The sequence below is a fragment of the Melospiza georgiana genome, chromosome 2 (assembly GCF_028018845.1).
Source record: "Melospiza georgiana isolate bMelGeo1 chromosome 2, bMelGeo1.pri, whole genome shotgun sequence".
Lineage (NCBI taxonomy): Eukaryota > Metazoa > Chordata > Aves > Passeriformes > Passerellidae > Melospiza > Melospiza georgiana.
Window position 1 is genome coordinate 83,351,902 of NC_080431.1, and position 19,215 is coordinate 83,371,116.

The following is a 19,215-nucleotide window of genomic DNA, read 5'->3' on the forward strand; positions in this document are numbered from 1 at the left end:
GGCAGTGATCAGTCTCATTCTGCAGCAGGATCCCTGTTACTCTGCAGGGATGGGGAAGGAAAGGCAGTAGCCAGCTCTGTTGGAGGGGGAGAAATTCCACTCCACTAATTTTAATGCTTTGGGCCACACTGTTAGCAGAGTGTGACCCAGGCCATCGTCATCTGTGAGTCTTGCTTAAGTAACCAGCTGTTCCACTGTGCTGCTGGATTTGAGCAGAAGTCTTGATTAGAGCACTGGACCTACTACATTGTATTTAACTGTCTTTACATGTTGATGTGAAGGCAGGCTTGGGAGAGTTTCTTTTAGGACATTATTCCAATTGTGGAGAAGAGTGAAACTAGATGTTTGTAAGTACAGTGGCATGGATGCAGCTTTTCAGTGATGAAGGAGTTTTTGTATCTTCAAGGAACAAGCCAAGATACCCTGTGTCACACTCTCAAAATAACTGGACCTGGCAGGCAGTGCTACAGACTCAGTTGGCAGAGAAAGTAAGTTTACAGCAAGGGCAAGGGTTTGGGCTGACTGTGTCAGTCTCACAGTCAGGTAAGTACAAATGCTTTCCTGCAGGGTCACAGCTCCACTGTTGACATGTTTGACCTCAAGGAAAAACTAATATTTAATTTCTCACCAGTATTTTATATTGAAGACAGCTCAGCATTCAGTGATACCTAATGTCTGAGCAACAGCTGTAGCAGTAGATTAATTTCCCTGCTCTGAGCAGGAGGTTAGACTTAGGTGACAGCCTCAGGTCCCACTCAGTCTGCATTACTTGCAGCTACAATAAAACAATTTCAACAGTTGTGGTTCAGGTCAGAAAAAAAATCAGGGATTTAAACTCTGGTTTGCCTGGTTTCAGGGCAACTTTCTCTTTTATTACACTCTCATTCAGTATTCTATAAAACTGTTCAGCCAAACACATAACTCCATTTATACTCAAATTTACAAAAGATATTTATAGAACAGTAAATGGCTTCAACACCTTCTCAAAATACAACCTGTCAGAGGCCAATCTGACAGAATGGCTTGCATCCCAATTAACACTTAAGTACAAAGCAGGACAGAGCTGTCCAGCTACTGAACAAAGGTTCCAGAAAGCTTGGATTTGCTTACTGTCACAGACATGGCTCAGGGGTCAGTTTTACAGTGACTTGGACTATTTTTACAGTAAGCCACAGACTGTTTAGTAGCTGTCATATCCTGTTCCTGGAGCCTCTTCTAAATCTGAAACAGTTTGAAGAAAAGGGAAAGGCAAAAGGGTAAATCTCAGGTGGGGCAGACGCCACAGGAAAATGGAAGAGATTGGCTGAATGCCCATGTGGCACCCAACCTCTGCTTTTGTTTTCAGTCTCTTAAGAAAATGGGGGAACATATCCAATGTCCACAGTGATCTTGGTATAAAGAGGATGCTTAGTCCTGGAAAGGAGCCTGAACTGTAATGTATTCATTCCATCAGCTTTCCATGTTTTTCTGGTGTTGTGTTGGGAAGGAGGCCTGAGGGAGAAAGAAGACCTGCAGTTAGAAGAAAGAAGGTAACATTGGCAGCGGAAGCTGCAGAAGAAAGAGAAAAGCCCTGAGACAGTTCTTCCCATGATACAGACTGAACAGATTAGAGTGAGTTCACACTGAGTATTCTAAAGAAGGAGGACAATTCAGACTGGACCCTGATCATAGAGGGAGACCAGTGAGGTGGCAGCTAGAGTCTCCAAAAACCAAGGACCTGTCAGCAGCTTAGAGAGACCTGGGAGTGCAAGGCAGAAGTTTGCAGCCACGGTGTACATAGGCTGCTGTAGGTAGGTTTTTGACAGGGTTGTTATGGAAACCTGAGTTTTGAGATGATACAGAGAGATCTGCAGTGCTGGTATGAGGAGCCTCCACCACACTTGACCCAACACCCTCCTCCAGCTCTTCTATATAAAACAGTCTTTGATAAAGTCTCTCATAGCACCTTTCTCATGTCTTCAAACTAGAATATTGCTTTCCACTATTTTAATGGCACATTGTAACTCCACACAGACTGAACGGCAAGCTTTTAATATTGGGAACTTGTAACACAGTGCCCCTTCAAACTGAAATCTCCCTATTTATAAGACCGGCAATATTTTTTCCTTTAAGTTTTACTCCCTATATTTCACATGTTTAAATCTAGTGTTAGCTTCCTAGCTGGCATCTGTCCTTCACAATAGGAAGAAAAGGCAGGAAACTAGGAGAAACCCTTCAAGTGTGAAGACAGGAGCTGAATGATTCAGTTGAAACTGACTGGGGGCTGCTTTTAAACAGCCTTCCTAAAGCAGAAAAAGCAGCAGTGACATGAGGCATATGCAGCCCGTGCTGGGGAAGGTGACAGCAAGAGCCAAGCTGTCCCAAGGCCCAGAGCAGCCCCCAGCCCCACCACGTACCTCCTCCAAGGATCTGGGATCTCTGTCTCTTCCTTGTAGTCCATCACTCGGTAGCGGCCAATGTGAGGGGATGTCCGGACTATTTTCATTCCTGCCAAGTGAATCCTGTAAAACAACATACAAAAGTGTTTGCTTGGGTATAGAGATGCCACTTCCAGGCTTATGGTCAGAGATGATTTTCAGTGCTAATGCAATAAAAACAAAGTGCAGAAGCAGCACAGGGCCACATGACCTTCTCTAGCAGGCTCTAGGCCAGGCTTGGGCTAGAAAGCTCCCAGCTGCAGTGCACTTTGACAGGGCACAAGGGGATTAGAGCAAGCAGGGAATGAACATCAGCATACAGAGCATTCAAGAGCAGTTCCCCTGACTCTGAAAAATGAGCATCATTCCACTTCCTCCTAGGAGTGCAGCTTTTGCTGCCTAGAGGTCCATCACCTAAACTTTAAGGGAAAAGAAAAAAAAAAAAAGACCTCAAACTTGCAGTTTCTGAAAGGAAGCCAGTCCTGAGTTTCAAAACCAGATTAAGCCTCTCTTCTTTGAGAAGTGCCATTCATTCAGATGGCCTGATTAGACTGGTTCATAAAAGATTAGGGATAAATACAGGCACCAGACAAACATATGTAAACTCAGCTGCAGTACAGTTAGATAAGAGAAGAGGAACTGAAGGCTCAGAATTCCAGAACAGAGCTTCTAAGCCCAGCATTCTGGGTGACTTTCAAGCAACTCACAGCCCACTGCTGACAGCACCTATGTTACTATGCCAATAAAAAGTGCCTTCAACAGTGCTAGCTAAACCTCCACTAGTGCTACCACACCTCTGTTATCACAGGACAGCCCTCAGGCAGAGAAAATTCCTGTGAATGTAAGAATGAATGTTTGCTCAGTTGAGGTTATCTAACTGGCATGTTTGCAGCATTTGACTGCGTTCCATTGGGATCTGATACAGCAGGAATGTTATGAAGCTGAAAGGCCACAGAATTGAAAATATTTGTCAGGCTAGAGCGACCAGATGATTATAACACTTCACTGACAGTGTTATAGTTCCATTATTTCACATGGAGTTTTAGACAGTTTCTTTTTTTCTGAACATAAGCTTATGGCACATTCAACCATAAAGAGACAAAAAAGCAAGAACACTAAACTAGCTTTGCTGTCACAGTTTTTTGCATTGCAAATAAGACTAAAACTGAATTGTTAATACATTCATTTACTGGTAAGAAGAGTCCAAGAGACCTTCCTGTAGTTGAAAATGTTAACACATGAGTGGCTCCAATTAGAATAGTGTTTTCTTCTGGTATTTGCTACAACTTGTACTGGAGAGTACTGCAGTCTGGCAACTATAAGAGCAGCTGGCAGTTTTTTTCATTAACTCTGCTTTTCAATAAGCAATATCCCAGAAAAAAAATCATCTTTGCACAGAATTTTTGAAAACTGGATACTGAAATGTCAAAAAAAACAGATGCATTATTTTTTTGATACATGGTAAGAAGTGCTTGAGCTACTCCCAGAATCCAGATCCCAGCTGGTCACTGAAGAACAGCCAGCTCATTCCTAACTTCTGCAGGCTGAGACTTCAGAATGTGAATAAATCATTAACAGGCATTGTCCACAGCCCCCATGTATCTCTGGGCCAAAACATTGCTAATCATTAGTGTAAGTTTTCTCTGAAAACATAGGCTCTAATTCCCTTCCAGAAAGGGCTATTCTGGGAGCTATAGAATTCACTTGCCTTCCAGGATTCTCTTCAAAGAAGTGCACTCCTATGCATAACTGGCATGACTCTACCCTGGGTACCAAAAACCAAATTAGATGCCTAAGCTATACTAAGAGCAGCTGAATAGACCCAGCATTGTAGTACTTGATATAAAGATCTATTTTCCTGGCATTCTGTTCCTTTCATAAATGCTGACTCTCTAAACAACCATACAACCTTTTAGTTGGCTTTCTCTGAAAGGCAAAGGAGGAATTCTATATTAGAAAATCTGGCTTTCAATTCCCAGATGAATGCTGCTTTGAAAAAAACCCTGTAACTTGTCACGTTACGCAAGACAAAAATAACAAAGGCTTCCATGGTCATTTTACTTTTATAAACTCCCCATGAGCCTGCCTCAGTGCTGGATGGTGCGCAGGAAGGTGCACAGTGCAATTCCAAAGCTGAATAAAGAAGCTGCAGCCATGATTCTGTACTTGAAGAATTCACATTAGGCAGAGCACCTGGAACTAAACTCATCTATAGAATGCTGCTGCCAAGGCAACCAAAGTACAAGAAAAACCATCAGCTCTTGCTGTCACTGACTCACGCTGGTACACAGGCTCCTCCATCACCCAGCACTGCAGACAAAAGATAGAATTCCTTCTGCTCCTTAATCCCAAGTGTCAGTGATTAGGTAACACTTGGAGCAGCCTAAATGCACTTAACTTAAATTCCCAACTGTCTGAGAATTAGTTAAGCACCTTCTTATTCCTCAAGCTTGCAGATTCCTTCCCTCCCTTGGGGCTGTCAACATCAGTGGAGGCACTTGTCAACTACAAGTGGTTATAACCCCTTGCACTGAAGGCACAAGGATGTGAAATAACATTCTGCTCCCCAGAAATGAGAAAGCTTCATTTTCCCAGCACACAGTGACTGGATTCATAGGTTCTGACCATTTCCTGACATAAAGCATTCCCAATAGCAACAGCATTTGGGATTATAATGGTACTGCAAGCACACTAAGGAACAATGTGGTTGGTTCCTTTCCTAGGGTGCTGTTATGCTTCACTTGCCAGCGTAGATCCACTTCAACCTGTCCTGTGCACTGGTACCTTGTAGCAATGTCATCATTTTCACCACCATCGCCCCAGTAGGTGTTGGGAAACCCATTCATCTTCATGTAATGTTCTGGAGTCAGAGCAGACACGCCCCCAAAAAAGGACTTGTATGGCAGACTAAAAGAGAAAACAAACAGGCAAACAAACACCACCCTCCAAAAAAACCCAACCACCAAAAACCAGAGTTCACTATTGAAGGTAATGCCTGTCCTCCACAACTAACAGTGTGATCCAAGTCACACATACATTAATTGCATACTTGCAGGCACTCTCATGACAATGCCAAACCCCAAAACAGTAAACCCAGTGTAATTCCCATCATGTTCCATTCCCCTCAATGTTTCTCACCACGTTCCCCCAAAATTGACCAAAGTAAAGCTGGTTTCAAAGTTTGTATCTTGGATCAGTTTAAAGTACCTGTATCCGAGCACATCATATTCCACCTGATCCAATATTCCCACCTTATACTTTTTTTCTTAAAGGAAAGTCAAACAGAAACCTGCCAGTCATTTGCCAAGCTGAGCTAACTGTGGAACAGGGAACTACAGGCACGGAAACATTCAAGATTGCATGCTTGGGTCAAAAATATCCCTTTCTAGGAAGTAACTGCTGCAAAACTAACACACAGAAAACCTCATTAAGTTTGTGTCTTTCACTGTTCCCACCCTTTCCCATACTTTCTAACTGGAAGTGAAGCAACTGGAATATATCCACAGAAAGCAAATGGAGGCACTTACGTGTACTGAAACTTATCTATGGCACTGGCCATGTGCTTGGGATAATATTCATCACAAATGTACAGGTTATAATCATTCTCAGGCACCAGGTCAATGTCATGCAGGACAAGGCAGTCCCACTCTTCATCCTTCATGGCCTCCCGGACACCAACATTGAGCAGCTTTGCTCGGTTAAATGAACCAGTCCCTACCTGGAAAAGAAAACCTACATTTCTTCACCAAAACGACACAGATGTTGTAAGATAGCTCAGTTAAAATTTGTTTTAGTCAAAAAGCCTTATTCAAATGAATGAATCAATACTGGCTGCAAATTCCATGCTCCCAGCTTTGAAAATGTCACCCACCCTCTCCACAACATTCTCAACAATTGTCAGCTTTGCTGTGTCAGGGGCCTTGCACTGTTGGCACCTCTCAAGAGATCCATCCATAAGCCATTCCTCAGGTAAACAGTTGTACAGCAACACTTTTGCCCTGACTACTGTTTACTAAAACTTACAAATCAGAAAAAGATCTTGGTCAAACAAAAAGCTTCTTTGCCCTCCCAATAAACTATTGGTTTTAACTGATGAATCCAAAACTTGCTCCCTTGCCACTGATCTTTTGCACCACCAGTCCATGTCAGGTACAAAAGGCTGCTTGACCTGCACAGACTGCCCTGCCAAGCCACATGTTTGTATGTGACACAGACTAAAAATATCCAGCTTCACTCCAGCATTCAGTCTCCACATTCTGCTCAGCAGTCACACTGAAGCTACAGACAAACCACATGCAAATCTCAGAAAGAGGAAAACAAAAGTTACAACTGCCCTGGGTTAGAAAAGGAAAGCTGCGGGGTGTAACCAAACTCTACTTTCCTCTATATCATTTTCAGACAAACTCTTAAAGAAGGGTCGCTTGCAGCAGCTGCCCAGTGCACAGCCACCCCTCAGGATACAGCTGGGTGTTACATAAGGAAAAAAGAGGCAGCCCTGTGAGGCAGGGTAGTGTTTCCTTCTCTTCACACTCAGCTGTGGTACCTCCCTCCGGTAAAGCAGCAGTCCCACCCATCCTGAAGGGTCTCCGCTAAGGGGCCATCATGAACTCAACGGCACCAGCAGAACACCTGGCAACAACCACCAAGGACTCCAAAAATATTCTGTCCCTCATAGGACTACATCATTCCATTGTGAAACTCCCTGCCCTGGGAGGTACCACCTGAACCTGACCACATATCATCTCGATTTGGGGACTTGGGACACCATCACTGCTCAAGGGACCCAGAGGAGGACCAGACCTTCCACAGGACCACCGTTTTCAACACTGCAGCCATCACTTAATCAGGCTGTGACCACCATCCTGACCAACAGGGGGACAGGCTGTCACTTAAAGCCAGTGTTTTTGTATTAATGCATTTATTGTAATCTTTCTATTAAGTTGTAATTCCGATCTGAAATCTTTCTCAAGGTGATTGTCTGGCAGTTCATTACTCCTGCTGGTTTACTTTCAAACCAGCACAACCACTTAGTGACAAATTTATACCCCCAGGAAAAAAAAAAACAAAAAAAACCACAACAAAACCACAACAGAACCAAATAATACCAGAAGGATGATCTTGACAAGTGGTACATTATTTCAGTCACTAGGAGTCATGGAGGCAGGACAGCTATCTGACCTCCTCCCAGCCCATGCATAAAACACCATTTCCACATCACAAGAGTCACATTTCTTCTTCAGAACCCAGCCCTTAAGTGGTGTGGCTGGGCTCCCAGCAGGCACATTAGACTTGGATTTACCTGCTGGATCAGGTAGATGGTGTAGCTGAGCTGCTGGCGCTGCAGGAAGGGATGGATGTAGTAGAGAAGGTGGCGGAGTTTCTTCTCCTGGTTCCTGTAGGCCACGAGGATGGCGGATTTGTAGCGGGCAAAGCAGTGAGGTGGCCTGTAGTGGCCACCAGACTGAACAAAAGGATTTCTTTTTATGATCATCCTTTCACTAGGGAGCACATTGAAGGTGATGGTTAATGGACCAACTGTAAGGAGAGACAGAAAAAAGAATCAGCAGGAGAGACATCAGTGATCTATCTTTTTTCAGACCTATGAGATCAGCTACCCATGTTTGCTCCTTCAGACAGCAGCCCCACCAGAGGAGAGTTAACAACACCCACGCAGGTGTGGCTCAGGGATGAATTTCACTGCTGCCTGCTGGCCAGCTCAGCACCAGGGGACACACACACACCACCTGCCAGGCATGCCGAGCCTGGGCATGGCCAGCAAGCCCCACTGGGCTGCGGCACAGCTGCTGCTCCCTGGGACTGCCTGCCTGCTACAGCCCGGCGCTGCTTAGATGAGATCCTTGAGTAAGTGGATTCGCTGAAAGAAACAGCGCTGAAAATTATTCAAGATGAACAGACACATCTGCTTTTGCTACCCATTTGGAAAATTTCTCTAGGCCTCTTTCAGAAGAGATTCAAGGACAAAGATGTGCAAGTGGATATTCAGCAGGTCAGGGGAGAAACAGTTTGAAGCCTGGATGAATAGAAATGCTTAGAAAATGTCAGTTCTACCTTTAAAAGCATTTCAAGTTCAATTTGATGTTACAATCACATGCCACAATAGCTGAATTTGCTATATTATTTCATTTTATACACTTTGATAAGCAGGCAGTACTTCAAAATCTGGGAGAAGCAGATGACAGACCTGAGAAAGAAGAAAGATATTATATTTTCAGGAACAGGCACAGGATAGCAAAAGAAACTATACATGGTTGTTGTTCTACTCAGCACCTCTTTTTAAAATACAAAATATACTGGATATCTTCAAGAGTTATTGCCTAATTATAAAAAAATCTGCATTTTTACATGAATTCTTCCATTCTTCAGATGGAAAAATACTGACAAGTCATAAGTGAAAAAGAATCCATATAAAGTGTCAATGCCCATTTTAACACAAGCCTCATTGTTACAGTATAAATAAACAAATTCTACAATTATCTAAATGCCTGTACTCCTGGGTTGTGAGAAAAGCTTCCAGAAGCAGCAGAAAACTTGTATTTATATAGAAATCAGTGTGTCTTAATGGTTTTCTACAACTGTGAACTTTTAAGAAAATAATACACAGATGCAGAACAAGATTACCATCCAATGCTTAAATGAACTAGGAAAAAACTTTCACCCAAATCATAATTAGAAGCTGGCGATTTCAAATGACAGTTCTATTAAAAAATTCTTTGCAGGCCATGTTACCAAAGGCAAAATCATTTTTTCAACAAAAGTGTGCAAGGCAAGTTTGTAGCTGGTGGTGGTTTTTTTTTTTAATAGCTATAAACAAGATTTTCTTTTCTTTCCAAGCTGATAATTAACACTATGGCTGTCCTAAATCAAGGTTTTAGTATCTTCTAAGTGAGACTCCCTCTTAAACCACTGAAATAAATAATTCTCTCAAAAACCTTCTGATAATGAAGCATGGGAGAGAGAAAGCAAACATTTAGGCCTAGTGTTTAGGAGCTTTCATTTGAGCAGAAGGTACAGGTATGTTTTACGACTAAATAAGCAAGTGAGTCCAGATTATGCTTCCTTCAGTCCATCCTACATTCAAATCTCTGCTACAATTCTAACAAAAACAAACAAAAAAATTGAGCCTGCCCACATCCACATCCTGTTTAACTGACACAGAAAGAAGCAACATCCCTCCACTGGTTTTGGGGGTTTGGGTTTTTGGGGTTTGCTTGGTTCATTGGTTTTGGGTTGGTTGCAGGATTTTTAGAGCAGTAACATGCTTAATGAGTAAATTTGCCCTAAAATTCAAAGTGTCCATTCTGAACCAGGGAACATTTTGCTACTATGAGGAAGCTGGTACACCTCACATTTCTGATGGGCAAACCTGTATTTGATAAGTGTCTCCTTTCCTCCCTCAAGGAACACACAAATGGCATTTCCTGAAGGTCAGTCTGAAGAGCCACTCATCCCATTTCTCATGCTGTCAAAAATGTCTGGTCTGAATCTTACTGTGTGGGTTTTCATTGGTTTCTGTTGGTTGGTTTGTTTTTAAAAAGAAAGCCTGACTTCTGTTTGTCAGCAAGATTTTGCAATAGCTGAGTCTTAAACATCACTTTTCAGTCCTTCTCCAACTACTTAAAATACAGGAGAATTTGATTTTCACTGCATTACCCGCAGCAGGAAAGCAGAGTACACTGCCATATATTTGTACCCAAAACAGAAGAGCGGTTCTTCAGAGAATCATTGTGAGGGCTGTGAACCTAGGTCACATTTACAGTGAACATTTCATGAGGTTATTTTCTACCTCTGTGCAGGCAGCTTCGCTTTCCACCCTTAAGACTCCCACCTTTCAGTCCAACAATGTTATCAACCTGTAGTTTCTGTTGCTGTTTAGATTAATGGACTCCCTGATTATCAGATCTTTCAACCTAAAGCACCATTAACCACTGATTTGATGACAACTGGAGCTTGCTAAAGAAGTATTCAGGGATTTCAACTATAGATCATTGCTCTAAAGAAAAAATAATAAAGGGAATTAATCCCTTTTATTCTCCCACGAAGGCAAGGTTTTGTTTTCTGTAAAACAATTGCAGAATAAGATTCTGCAGCAACAATCTTCAAATCCCAGAAAAAATAAGACCTTAATTTGAATGTAAAGGCATGAGCAGGACAATGTGAATAGCTTCACTCCTGTTCCCTCCTTCCATACCCAAGCATTCCAGGCGTGTAACATTTGTATTTTCCAGGTTTTTCAAGATACTCTGTTCTCCTACGCTGCCTGGCTCCAGACCTCAAAAAAAATCAGCTCAGAAACTCAATCTGGAATATGCCAAGGGAAGGAAGAAAAAAAAAAGGCGTGTGACTTACATCCCCAAAACCTCTGGCTGCCCTACACTCCTTGGCTACAAGCTACATTCCGGCTCTCATGTCTCCCTGCTGTCCAACTAACAAAAGGCTAATGCAATCCAATCCAATTAATTCCCAAATGTGAACAGAGCACTTGCAGGCTGGACCAAAGAGGGATAAATAAAACTGCCAAAGCACAGCCTTGGAAAAGGAGGAAAAAACCATCTTACACATACTAGGAAGCACAGGATCACTGTTGAGGCAGGGTACAGAATCAACACCCTGAAGTGTCCAAGCAATTTTTCCATGGCCAATTTTGTCATGGTTCCAAAGATGTTTCTGTGCCTGTACCATCACACAGAGGGTGTTTAATGAATATGAAACTTCAGTGTACAGTTAGGTCTCACAATTCCCTGTCTGTGTTAGCTAGTGCCACTGACAGCACACTCCCTGCTTGCTTCACTCCCTAGACAACACATTTCCCTGTGAGGGGACCTATGGACCTTGGCCATATCTATCCCACCTTACGAAAGGAACTCCAGGACTTCTGAACTCAGAGTTTGCAGCTGTAACCACCAAGCCCAATGAGAATAACCAGAACTTACACAAGATGAACAGACAGGAACAGTAGCATAGGTGAATGCTGCACTCAGATACTGCAGCACCACACACTACATGAACAGTCATATTTCTGTAATTCTACCAGTGCTTGGGGAAAAAATAAAAAATCAGACCAACAGCTTTCATTTAAGCATCAGTTTCTAATGATAGAATACAAGGCTGCCTCAATGGCACCTGAAAATAAATCTCAGCATTAGCACTGCCACTTCTTTATTTCTCTTTCAATCCAAGAGGAGAAACTCTGGCAGCATTAGAAAACATAGCAGGAGCTACTTAATACAACAGATGGTCCTGCTCATGAAAAGGTTATGACAGATGGGAGTGAAAGGCAGTAACTAATATAAGAAAGGCTTGGGAAAAATCCTTCCATAGCATGAGCAAATTATAAACAGCAAACTTACAGACAGAACTTTCAACTATTAAAGTCCTCGAGGGCCACATCAACTTATTCAGCACGTGCCATGCACGAAGGAAGGTACCCCTTTAAACCAAACCAGAAATAATACAATACAGCCAAATCTTCTAGCACCAAACTTTTTCTTTGTGAGTGGAAAAGATGAACTGAAGCAAGGTAACTTGCATGCAATGTGAGAAAGTCAGATTTTGAATTTAAAAGCTATTTAGTTATGTTTAACGAAGTATAACCCTGGCATATAAGCACTTCACTTTTTCTAAAAACAGAGGAGGAAGAAACAGGCAATGGGTTATTTGTGTAGAAACTTTAACTTCTGAGGGAACTCAAGTAATTTATTCACTATATTAGTGAAGACACTGAATACCTGCAATGCTTTTCAAGTTCTTGGTCACAAAATGTTCAGTGGACACCACTAGGTGTTTAAAAGCACCACTAGTCAGCAGGAGTCTAGTTCCTCCAAGGCAGAGATGATTAGCAATTACACTTCAATTCTTACTTCACAGCCCTGGAAGAACCAAGTTGCTGCAGATTCAGGAGACAGGAAACAGACAGATGAGCTGCAAGCTGATTAACATTCATACAGTTATCAAAATGATCTACTACATATATAAATGGAAAAAGTGCTGCACTTCATAAAAGCCCTGATGCAGAAACCATTTAAGCCATTTGGCATCCTTCCAGGTACTTTAACACACTTTAGAGTGGGCACTGTGACTTATTACCAGCTCTGAGCAGGAGGCTGAGTCCTCAAGAATTGATTTGAAATCTCATTTAATAGAGTTTATGAAATTAATATTAAAAGGCATTGCTCTCTGCAATATAATGCTTCCAAGAAACATCAGTCTCGTGAGAGATGATGGCAACAAATATTCAAGACATTTATAAAGTATTTATCTCAATTCATATGTGCCCATCACATATAAAACAAGGGACAACTCCCTCACAAAACAGCATGCTTCTCAGCTAAGAAAAAAGCAAAACACCCAGAAGAGGCTGGCATGCAGAGATAGAAGCAGTAATTTACATCCTATATTTCCAGGAAAATACCACTGAGTAAAAGTTAAGCAGTAGCAGAGACCTCATTTTTCTGAAGCTGAATTTGTACCAGTGCTCCAAATTACTTGTGTTTCACTTCAACAATGGTTCATATGCTCAGCTCAGTATTTTCATACAGCAAAGCTTACACAGTTACTTTGCTCATGGTTGGCTTTTTTTCCTCCCAGACAGCTTGCTGTTTGTTTCTGTCTGTGACTAACATCATGTTTCCATTTTAGCTCTGAAGTACCGCCTCCAGGACCATGCCCTGCTCTAAGCACTCTCAGTGATGGGCAGAGGAGGAGTTCTTCAAAAGATTTCCCAGCTCTAAGAGCACAGATTAGTGTAATTTTACTCTGTGTCCGCCTCCTCCATACATGTCACTGCTTTTACTTATCTGATGGTTTGCAGGCAAGCTGCAGAATTGTTTGGTTCTTTCTTTTTGACACTAAAGCTGTCTCATTTGACTCTTTAGGAGAGAGGATTTTCATCAGTAGTGGACACAAACTAGGTGCAGTCACATTTCTGCTGTGCATTTTCAAATAAAACAATTCAGCCTGAAAAAAGGAATTGTAGCTCCCCAGAACTGAATGGGCTGCAGTGCACTGAGACCACGACACCAGCACCTGTGCAAAAAGGCTCTGTGCTACCAGGACTTCAGGAGTTGGTAGAGCCATTTCTACGGGAAATGCTGAAACACACACCCAAAGCTATCTTACACTTTCATCATACACACTGTGTGTACTTAGTTTAACTGCAAGCAACAGGGGAAGGAAGAAAACATCTCAAAAGAACAAGCACCATTACAAAAGTTGCAGCCTGAGCAGGCTCATCCAAAGGGTCCCAGCAGAGCTCTCCAACCTAAGTAAGCAACCTGACATGAGAGCACTGGCTTCCCACAGAGCTTCCACGTGAACCAAGGTCAACCATTTGCTCCTAATGGACTCCATGTGCAGTGATCAGCTTTCCTAGAACAGCAGTCCAAGGCTAAGGGCTAGGTGTAGACAACATTTAGACATGCAGAAACCTGTGTAGTATGGAAAAAGCTGACAAGAGTAACTTACCACACGGTACTCTAAGAAGGTGATGGCCCAAACCAGCTGTAAGTGCATGCTGATGGAAATGAATCCATTCATGGCTGGCTGAGTCAAAGGGATTCACTACTGCCTGAGCAGCACCACCACTTTACTGGAAACACACCTGCTTTATACACCTGGTTTGACTTTGTACTGACTTAAAATTTCTCAACTGTTTTAGTACTGCAACAGCTGGATGAATGCTGCTTCTTGGATCAGCTCTGGTTTGGTCCTACTGTGAATACAAATTAACCTGTGACCAGATTTTTAAGTCTAACAAAGAAGTTTCTAAGCCTAAAGGATGTGTAACAATCATAGACTAGAAGATCACCATGAAAGGCAAGGTGCCATCCTCATACATCCTCCTTAAGCTGATTTCAAGTCAATTTAATCAATTTATATTGAACTACAGATTTGATATAAGGCTTAAGACAAAGAATCAAGGCGTTAAAGTCAGAAGTCAATATTATGCAGTTTCTAAATTGTTGGGTCACTTTACACAAGACTGCCAAGAAAAAAAAAAAAAAAAAAAAACAAAAAAGCATTACTAACTTGATATTATCACCATGCACTGTTTTCGCTTTTGCTCTACAATCTTGACATCTGTGTAACCAAACTCTCAATATTGGAAATTTGTAGGCCAGTAAAACACTTTTCCCCGCACAAGCGGTAAAACAACACGGGTTGTTAACAGGAGAGAATTTTGGCAGCGTAAGTACACCGGCACACCTGTTTCAAAGTTTGTAGAAGATACAACTTACATTTATGGCACCTTCAGGGTTAAGAAGGAGGTTCTTTCAAACCACCTTTCCAGGGTTTTTGGAGGTTCATACCTACCCAGGACTGGGGACTGCGCTGAGCAGTAGGGCATGGTGTCCTCACTGGGAGCCCGGGTGAACAAGCTGAGGTTTGTGTACACATCGTGGGGCTTCGAGTAATCCACCACCACCACCTGAGGCGCCTCTACAAACCCGCGGAACACACGCGAAGGTCCGCTTCGGTAGAGGATCAGGATAAATATTGCTTGGAAGACAAACACAAACAGCAGGAAACAATGATTTTCCATACGGGAGAGGAACATAGTTTTTAGCCCATGCTCCAGGATCAGGGCGGCGAGGAGCTGAAGTGCCTTCCAGGGGCTGCCGTTCCACGCTCAGGGCTACATCGCTGTGCAGACCTTCTCCTCCTCCTCCCCCTCCTTCTTCTCCTCCAACTTTCTGAGGCGGCAGCGTGCTCCCCTAGCTGGGCTTCATCAGGACGCCGAGAGCCAGACCTCCCCTTCGCGGTGCAAGCTGAGCCAGGCGGGCTGGAGGAAGGGACGAGCCGGCCGAGCCAGAGCCAGCCCGCTCGGAGCCCCGGGGCAGCGGCACGGGCTCGCTGTGGCACAGGCGCAGCGCCCGCCCTCCCCCGCCCGCCTTCCGGCGAGACTACAGCTCCCAGAATGCACGGCGGGGCAGGGCGGGCCCCTGGCCGGGCCGTGCTGCCGCTCAGCATGCTGGGAGATGTAGTCATCTTTCCCCCCTCCGTCAGCGGCCGAGGAGGGAGAAGGATGGGGTGGCTGCTGAACTGCACCCCGTGTCTTTCTCGTCGGTGAGACGAGACCCCGACTGCTGTCTCCACTTTAAATTGGCTATTAAACTGGTCAGGCAGAGATGAATGGAAATTTAGACATTGCAATGGACTGCCCAGGGAGGTGGCGGAATCTCCGTCCCTGGAGGTGTGTAAGGAAAGACTGGGCGTGGCCCTCAGTGCCATGGGCTGGTTGCCGTGGCGGTGTTCGGTCATAGGCCGGACTCAATATTATCACAGAGGTCTTTTCCAAACTGATTGATTGGGTGATTCTGTGGAATGGATACACCTCAGCCAGTGCCTAAAGAGACCACAGCAGTCTGGCCGCTGTAGGAGGCCTCCTGCCATGGCCATGCTGCCCTGAAAAATTTAAGCTTTTATGCCCCTCTCTTCTCTGGCTGATTTTGAAAAAAGGTGGGGCTTAGATTGTGCTGTCAGTCATTTGTCTGCTCTTATGTGCCTGCTTTTTCTTAGAGGAAAAGACATTTTACAGATATTAAATTCCTACACGGCTACGAAGAACAGTTTGTGTTGGCCGCGTTTGCACTGGGGAGAGGGTTAGAAGGAAATCTCTGAGGGGGAGCAGGCTCCCAGAGCTCAGCACCAGGCTCCCTGAACTCAGCACCAGGCTCCCTGAGCTCACCATCAGGCTCCCAGAGCTCAGCACCAGGCTCCCTGAGCTCAGCACCAGGCTCCCAGAGCTCAGCACCAGGCTCCCTGAGCTCAGCATCCCGCTCCAAGACATGGCCACTGGCCCAGCAGCCAGCCCATGAGTGCTGGCCCAGACCAGGCACAGCACTGAGCACTGCCCAGACAGACTGCCAGCCCCTTTACCAGGAGATATTCTAAAGCTGTCTGGACACAGTCCTGAGGAATGTGCTCTGAGGGACCCTGCTTGAGCGAGAGGGTTGGACCAGATGGTCACCAGTGGTCCCTCCCAGTCTTACCTGTTCTGTGATTCATGTGCTGCTGTTTGCCTTCCAAATGGGATGGCATGGCAGGAAGATGTTGGGAGGGTGATATCACTTTTATGAGGAGCTGGGAGTACTCTTGCTTCAGAGTTGGACTGAGATGCATGAGACACATCTATGGGGAAACTTGATCTCAGTCATTCTCCTGTGCAGAACAACCCATGATTCAATTAAAGCGGATTGCTTAAGGCCTGGATGCAAATTGTCATCATTTCACATTTAATTTTAACTTAATTGGGTTTTTAAATAAAAAATGTAGAGAACTTTTCTTTTCCTCAGGCAAAGTCTTGCTTTACTGAAATCCACGCAATGCTGCTGCCACAAGGTTGCTTTTTTTGTACACCTACATCTACCGTTTACATTCTCCTTGTGCCATTCCCTCTACAATGACAGCAAACCCACCCTGCTTGCCTTCCCCTCCATAAAACAAAGCAACGCTCTGCTGATAGCTCCAGCAAGTACAGTGCCAAGGACAGGAAAGAATTAATCTCTGCATCAGCTGAGAAACAAAGAAAGGAATCAGATTTTCATGGTATGACCTGGGGCTGCAGCTGGCAATTGTTTCAGGGCCAGTAGTGCTTTATGTTTCCCTTGCAATCCCTCCTTGGGTCACAGTAGGAAATCTCAATGTAGGAAGAATTTGGACAAAGCATGTCTGCCTCCCTTCTTGGAGAAGGGAGCAGGTGGACCATTAGAGCTGCCCCACTTCAGTGGCTCTGCAACTTCCTTGCAGTCAGGGCGTAGTTGTAAAAATTGCCACCCTCTGCCAGTTCTTGGGCAGAAGAATGAGGTCAGATGGAAACAGCCTACCCTAATCTGTATTTTCACCTGTGTGTATATTTGCTCTCCAGACTGGAAAACTAAAACAGGCAGATCAGCTGTGTGCAGAGGAACCAGCCAGCATGTGTTTCTCTGTGAGCTCAGGGAACTGAATCTCCAGGTATGTCTCCCTCAGGAGCCTTCCAAACCAAATACAGTTCCTCTCCTTCCCCTTCAACTATCAGCACTGGAATGAGTGGATCATAAACCCAATCACGAGCCTTTTCCTCACCAGAAAGCAAGCAAGCCAGGAAGAGCAAAGTACAGGTCAGAACTTCATGGTGCCAGCAGGTCTGAGCCGTTTCAAGGTCACAGTGCTCCTGTTTTTAACAGAGCTGTGGAAACTAGGGTGTGTTTTGAATTAAAAATGAATTGGATTGCTTAAATGCAAAAAAAATAATGTAACTGTCTCCACTGAAGTGTGGAAGGGAGGTGGGAGGAATTTTAGCAACCTTTGTGCAGAGATTTATTGAGGGCAGTGATGGAGGAAAACAATGTGAGACTGGATCTGTAAGAAGCAGCCACTGGGCTGGATTCACAGTCAAAGGTCTGCCTTTCTCATTTTCACACAGCTCCCTGGGAAATTAAGTTGAATGCATTAAAAAAAAAAAAAAACAAAAAAAAAAAAAAACAACAACAAAAAAAAAAAACAAAAAACCACAAAACAACAAAAAACCAAACCTAAACCAAAAAACACCCAAACCAAACACTATCTTTAACAGAGCTTGAAATTAGGTTTGTGCAAGAGCCTCTGGATTTTCCCAAGGGAGGGGGCTTTCCCTCCCTCCAAGTGTGGTTTCACTTCCAATCAGGCCCAAACATGATGAGAGACTGAGGGGGTGCCTCTCTATGTTTAATGAGATTCATTCTTGCTTGCTCTTTTTCTCTCCCTTTCTCCTCTGTGCCCTGTCCTCTGGGGGCTGCACTAGATCCTTACTGTAAGTGCAGCAAGGAAGCTGCACTTGGGCAGCTTTGCCTTGAAGATGCAGGGCCCGAGGAGGGGAGGAGCAGCTGGTGTAGCAGAGTGGTTGACACCAGGCTGGGTGCTCATACAGTGCTGGTCAATGTGCATTATCCAGTGCCCTCTCAGTCCCCAGGGGTTCCATTAAGGGAAGAGGAAGGTAGCATTAGTCCTTCTACAGCTGGGTGCTTTCAGCCAAGCAGAGCTGTCCCTCATTTTTGGGGAGTGAGGTGGTTTTAAACCATGACACTGTGTCTCCTAGTGAGGTGCATATTTCAAGTACTATGGCCATAGCAGTTCTTTCTCAGCCTTTTGCAGGACCTTGGCTTGTAAACTTCACATTGTTCATTTAGCAACATTTTTGTGAATGTGATTTTTTTTTTATTACATAGGCATGAATTTGGCTTGTTCTCTAGTATACTAAATTTTCAGCAAGGCTTCCTCAGAGGAGTTTTAAAACTGCTTCCACGTTTCTGAGAGGTGGATGCCCTGCTGTTAAAAAACCCAGAGAGGTGATGTCATGTGCCTTGAACCAGTGATAGAGTAAATTAGTGAGAGCTTTAGAAACAGAACCTGGATATCCAAGCTTCTCCTAGGCTTGTGGAAGAGCCAACAGTGGGCTCCTGTCAAACAGACATTTCACTGATAGGCACCCTTCCCCTTGGGATGGAGAACTGACTGCCTGCCCTGTGTTTTGACCATGACTCACTTCTGAGTCATGGTCAGCGCCTTTACAGAGCAATCTCATTTGGGATGGACACCATGCCCAAAATGACTGCTAGAGATGCCATGAGACTCTGGAGTTTAGCTATTTTCTCCTGTCTCCTATTTCCTTTATCTCCATAATGCAGGCAGCGGTCTCAGGTACCTGAAATGTTTTGCTTGACTTTCACTTGTAACATTTAGGTCAGAGGAAGAGTGAAATGAGTGGCCTTGAAATGAGAACACTTAAAATAGTTACTTTTCCCATTATAGATTCTGCTGT

General features: G+C 44.0%; 1 protein-coding gene across 1 annotated transcript; it reads right to left on the bottom strand.

The window, feature by feature from the left end:
* Window positions 1-850: 850 nt before the first annotated feature.
* LOC131097076 (beta-1,4-galactosyltransferase 3-like) lies at window positions 851-15,301 on the bottom strand. Its single transcript, XM_058045781.1, has 6 exons — window positions 14,748-15,301; window positions 7,717-7,952; window positions 5,945-6,135; window positions 5,202-5,324; window positions 2,397-2,501; window positions 851-1,491 (listed from the first exon to the last, which is right to left on the bottom strand). Exons 1-6 carry the CDS (start codon window positions 14,989-14,991, stop codon window positions 1,350-1,352), a joined length of 1,041 nt encoding a protein of 346 aa, XP_057901764.1. The 5' UTR covers window positions 14,992-15,301; the 3' UTR covers window positions 851-1,349.
* Between the last annotated feature and the right edge of the window lie 3,914 nt (window positions 15,302-19,215).

Excerpts from the sequence above, each read along its gene's own strand:
- LOC131097076 (XM_058045781.1), bottom strand. The coding sequence starts at position 14,991 with ATGTTCCTCTCCCGTATGGAAAATCATTGTTTCCTGCTGTTTGTGTTT. Across the intron at positions 7,953-14,747 it reads AGCGCAGTCCCCAGTCCTGG|TTGGTCCATTAACCATCACC; the intron begins GTAGGTATGAAC and ends CTCTCCTTACAG. Across the intron at positions 6,136-7,716 it reads CCATCTACCTGATCCAGCAG|GTAGGGACTGGTTCATTTAA; the intron begins GTAAATCCAAGT and ends TTTCTTTTCCAG.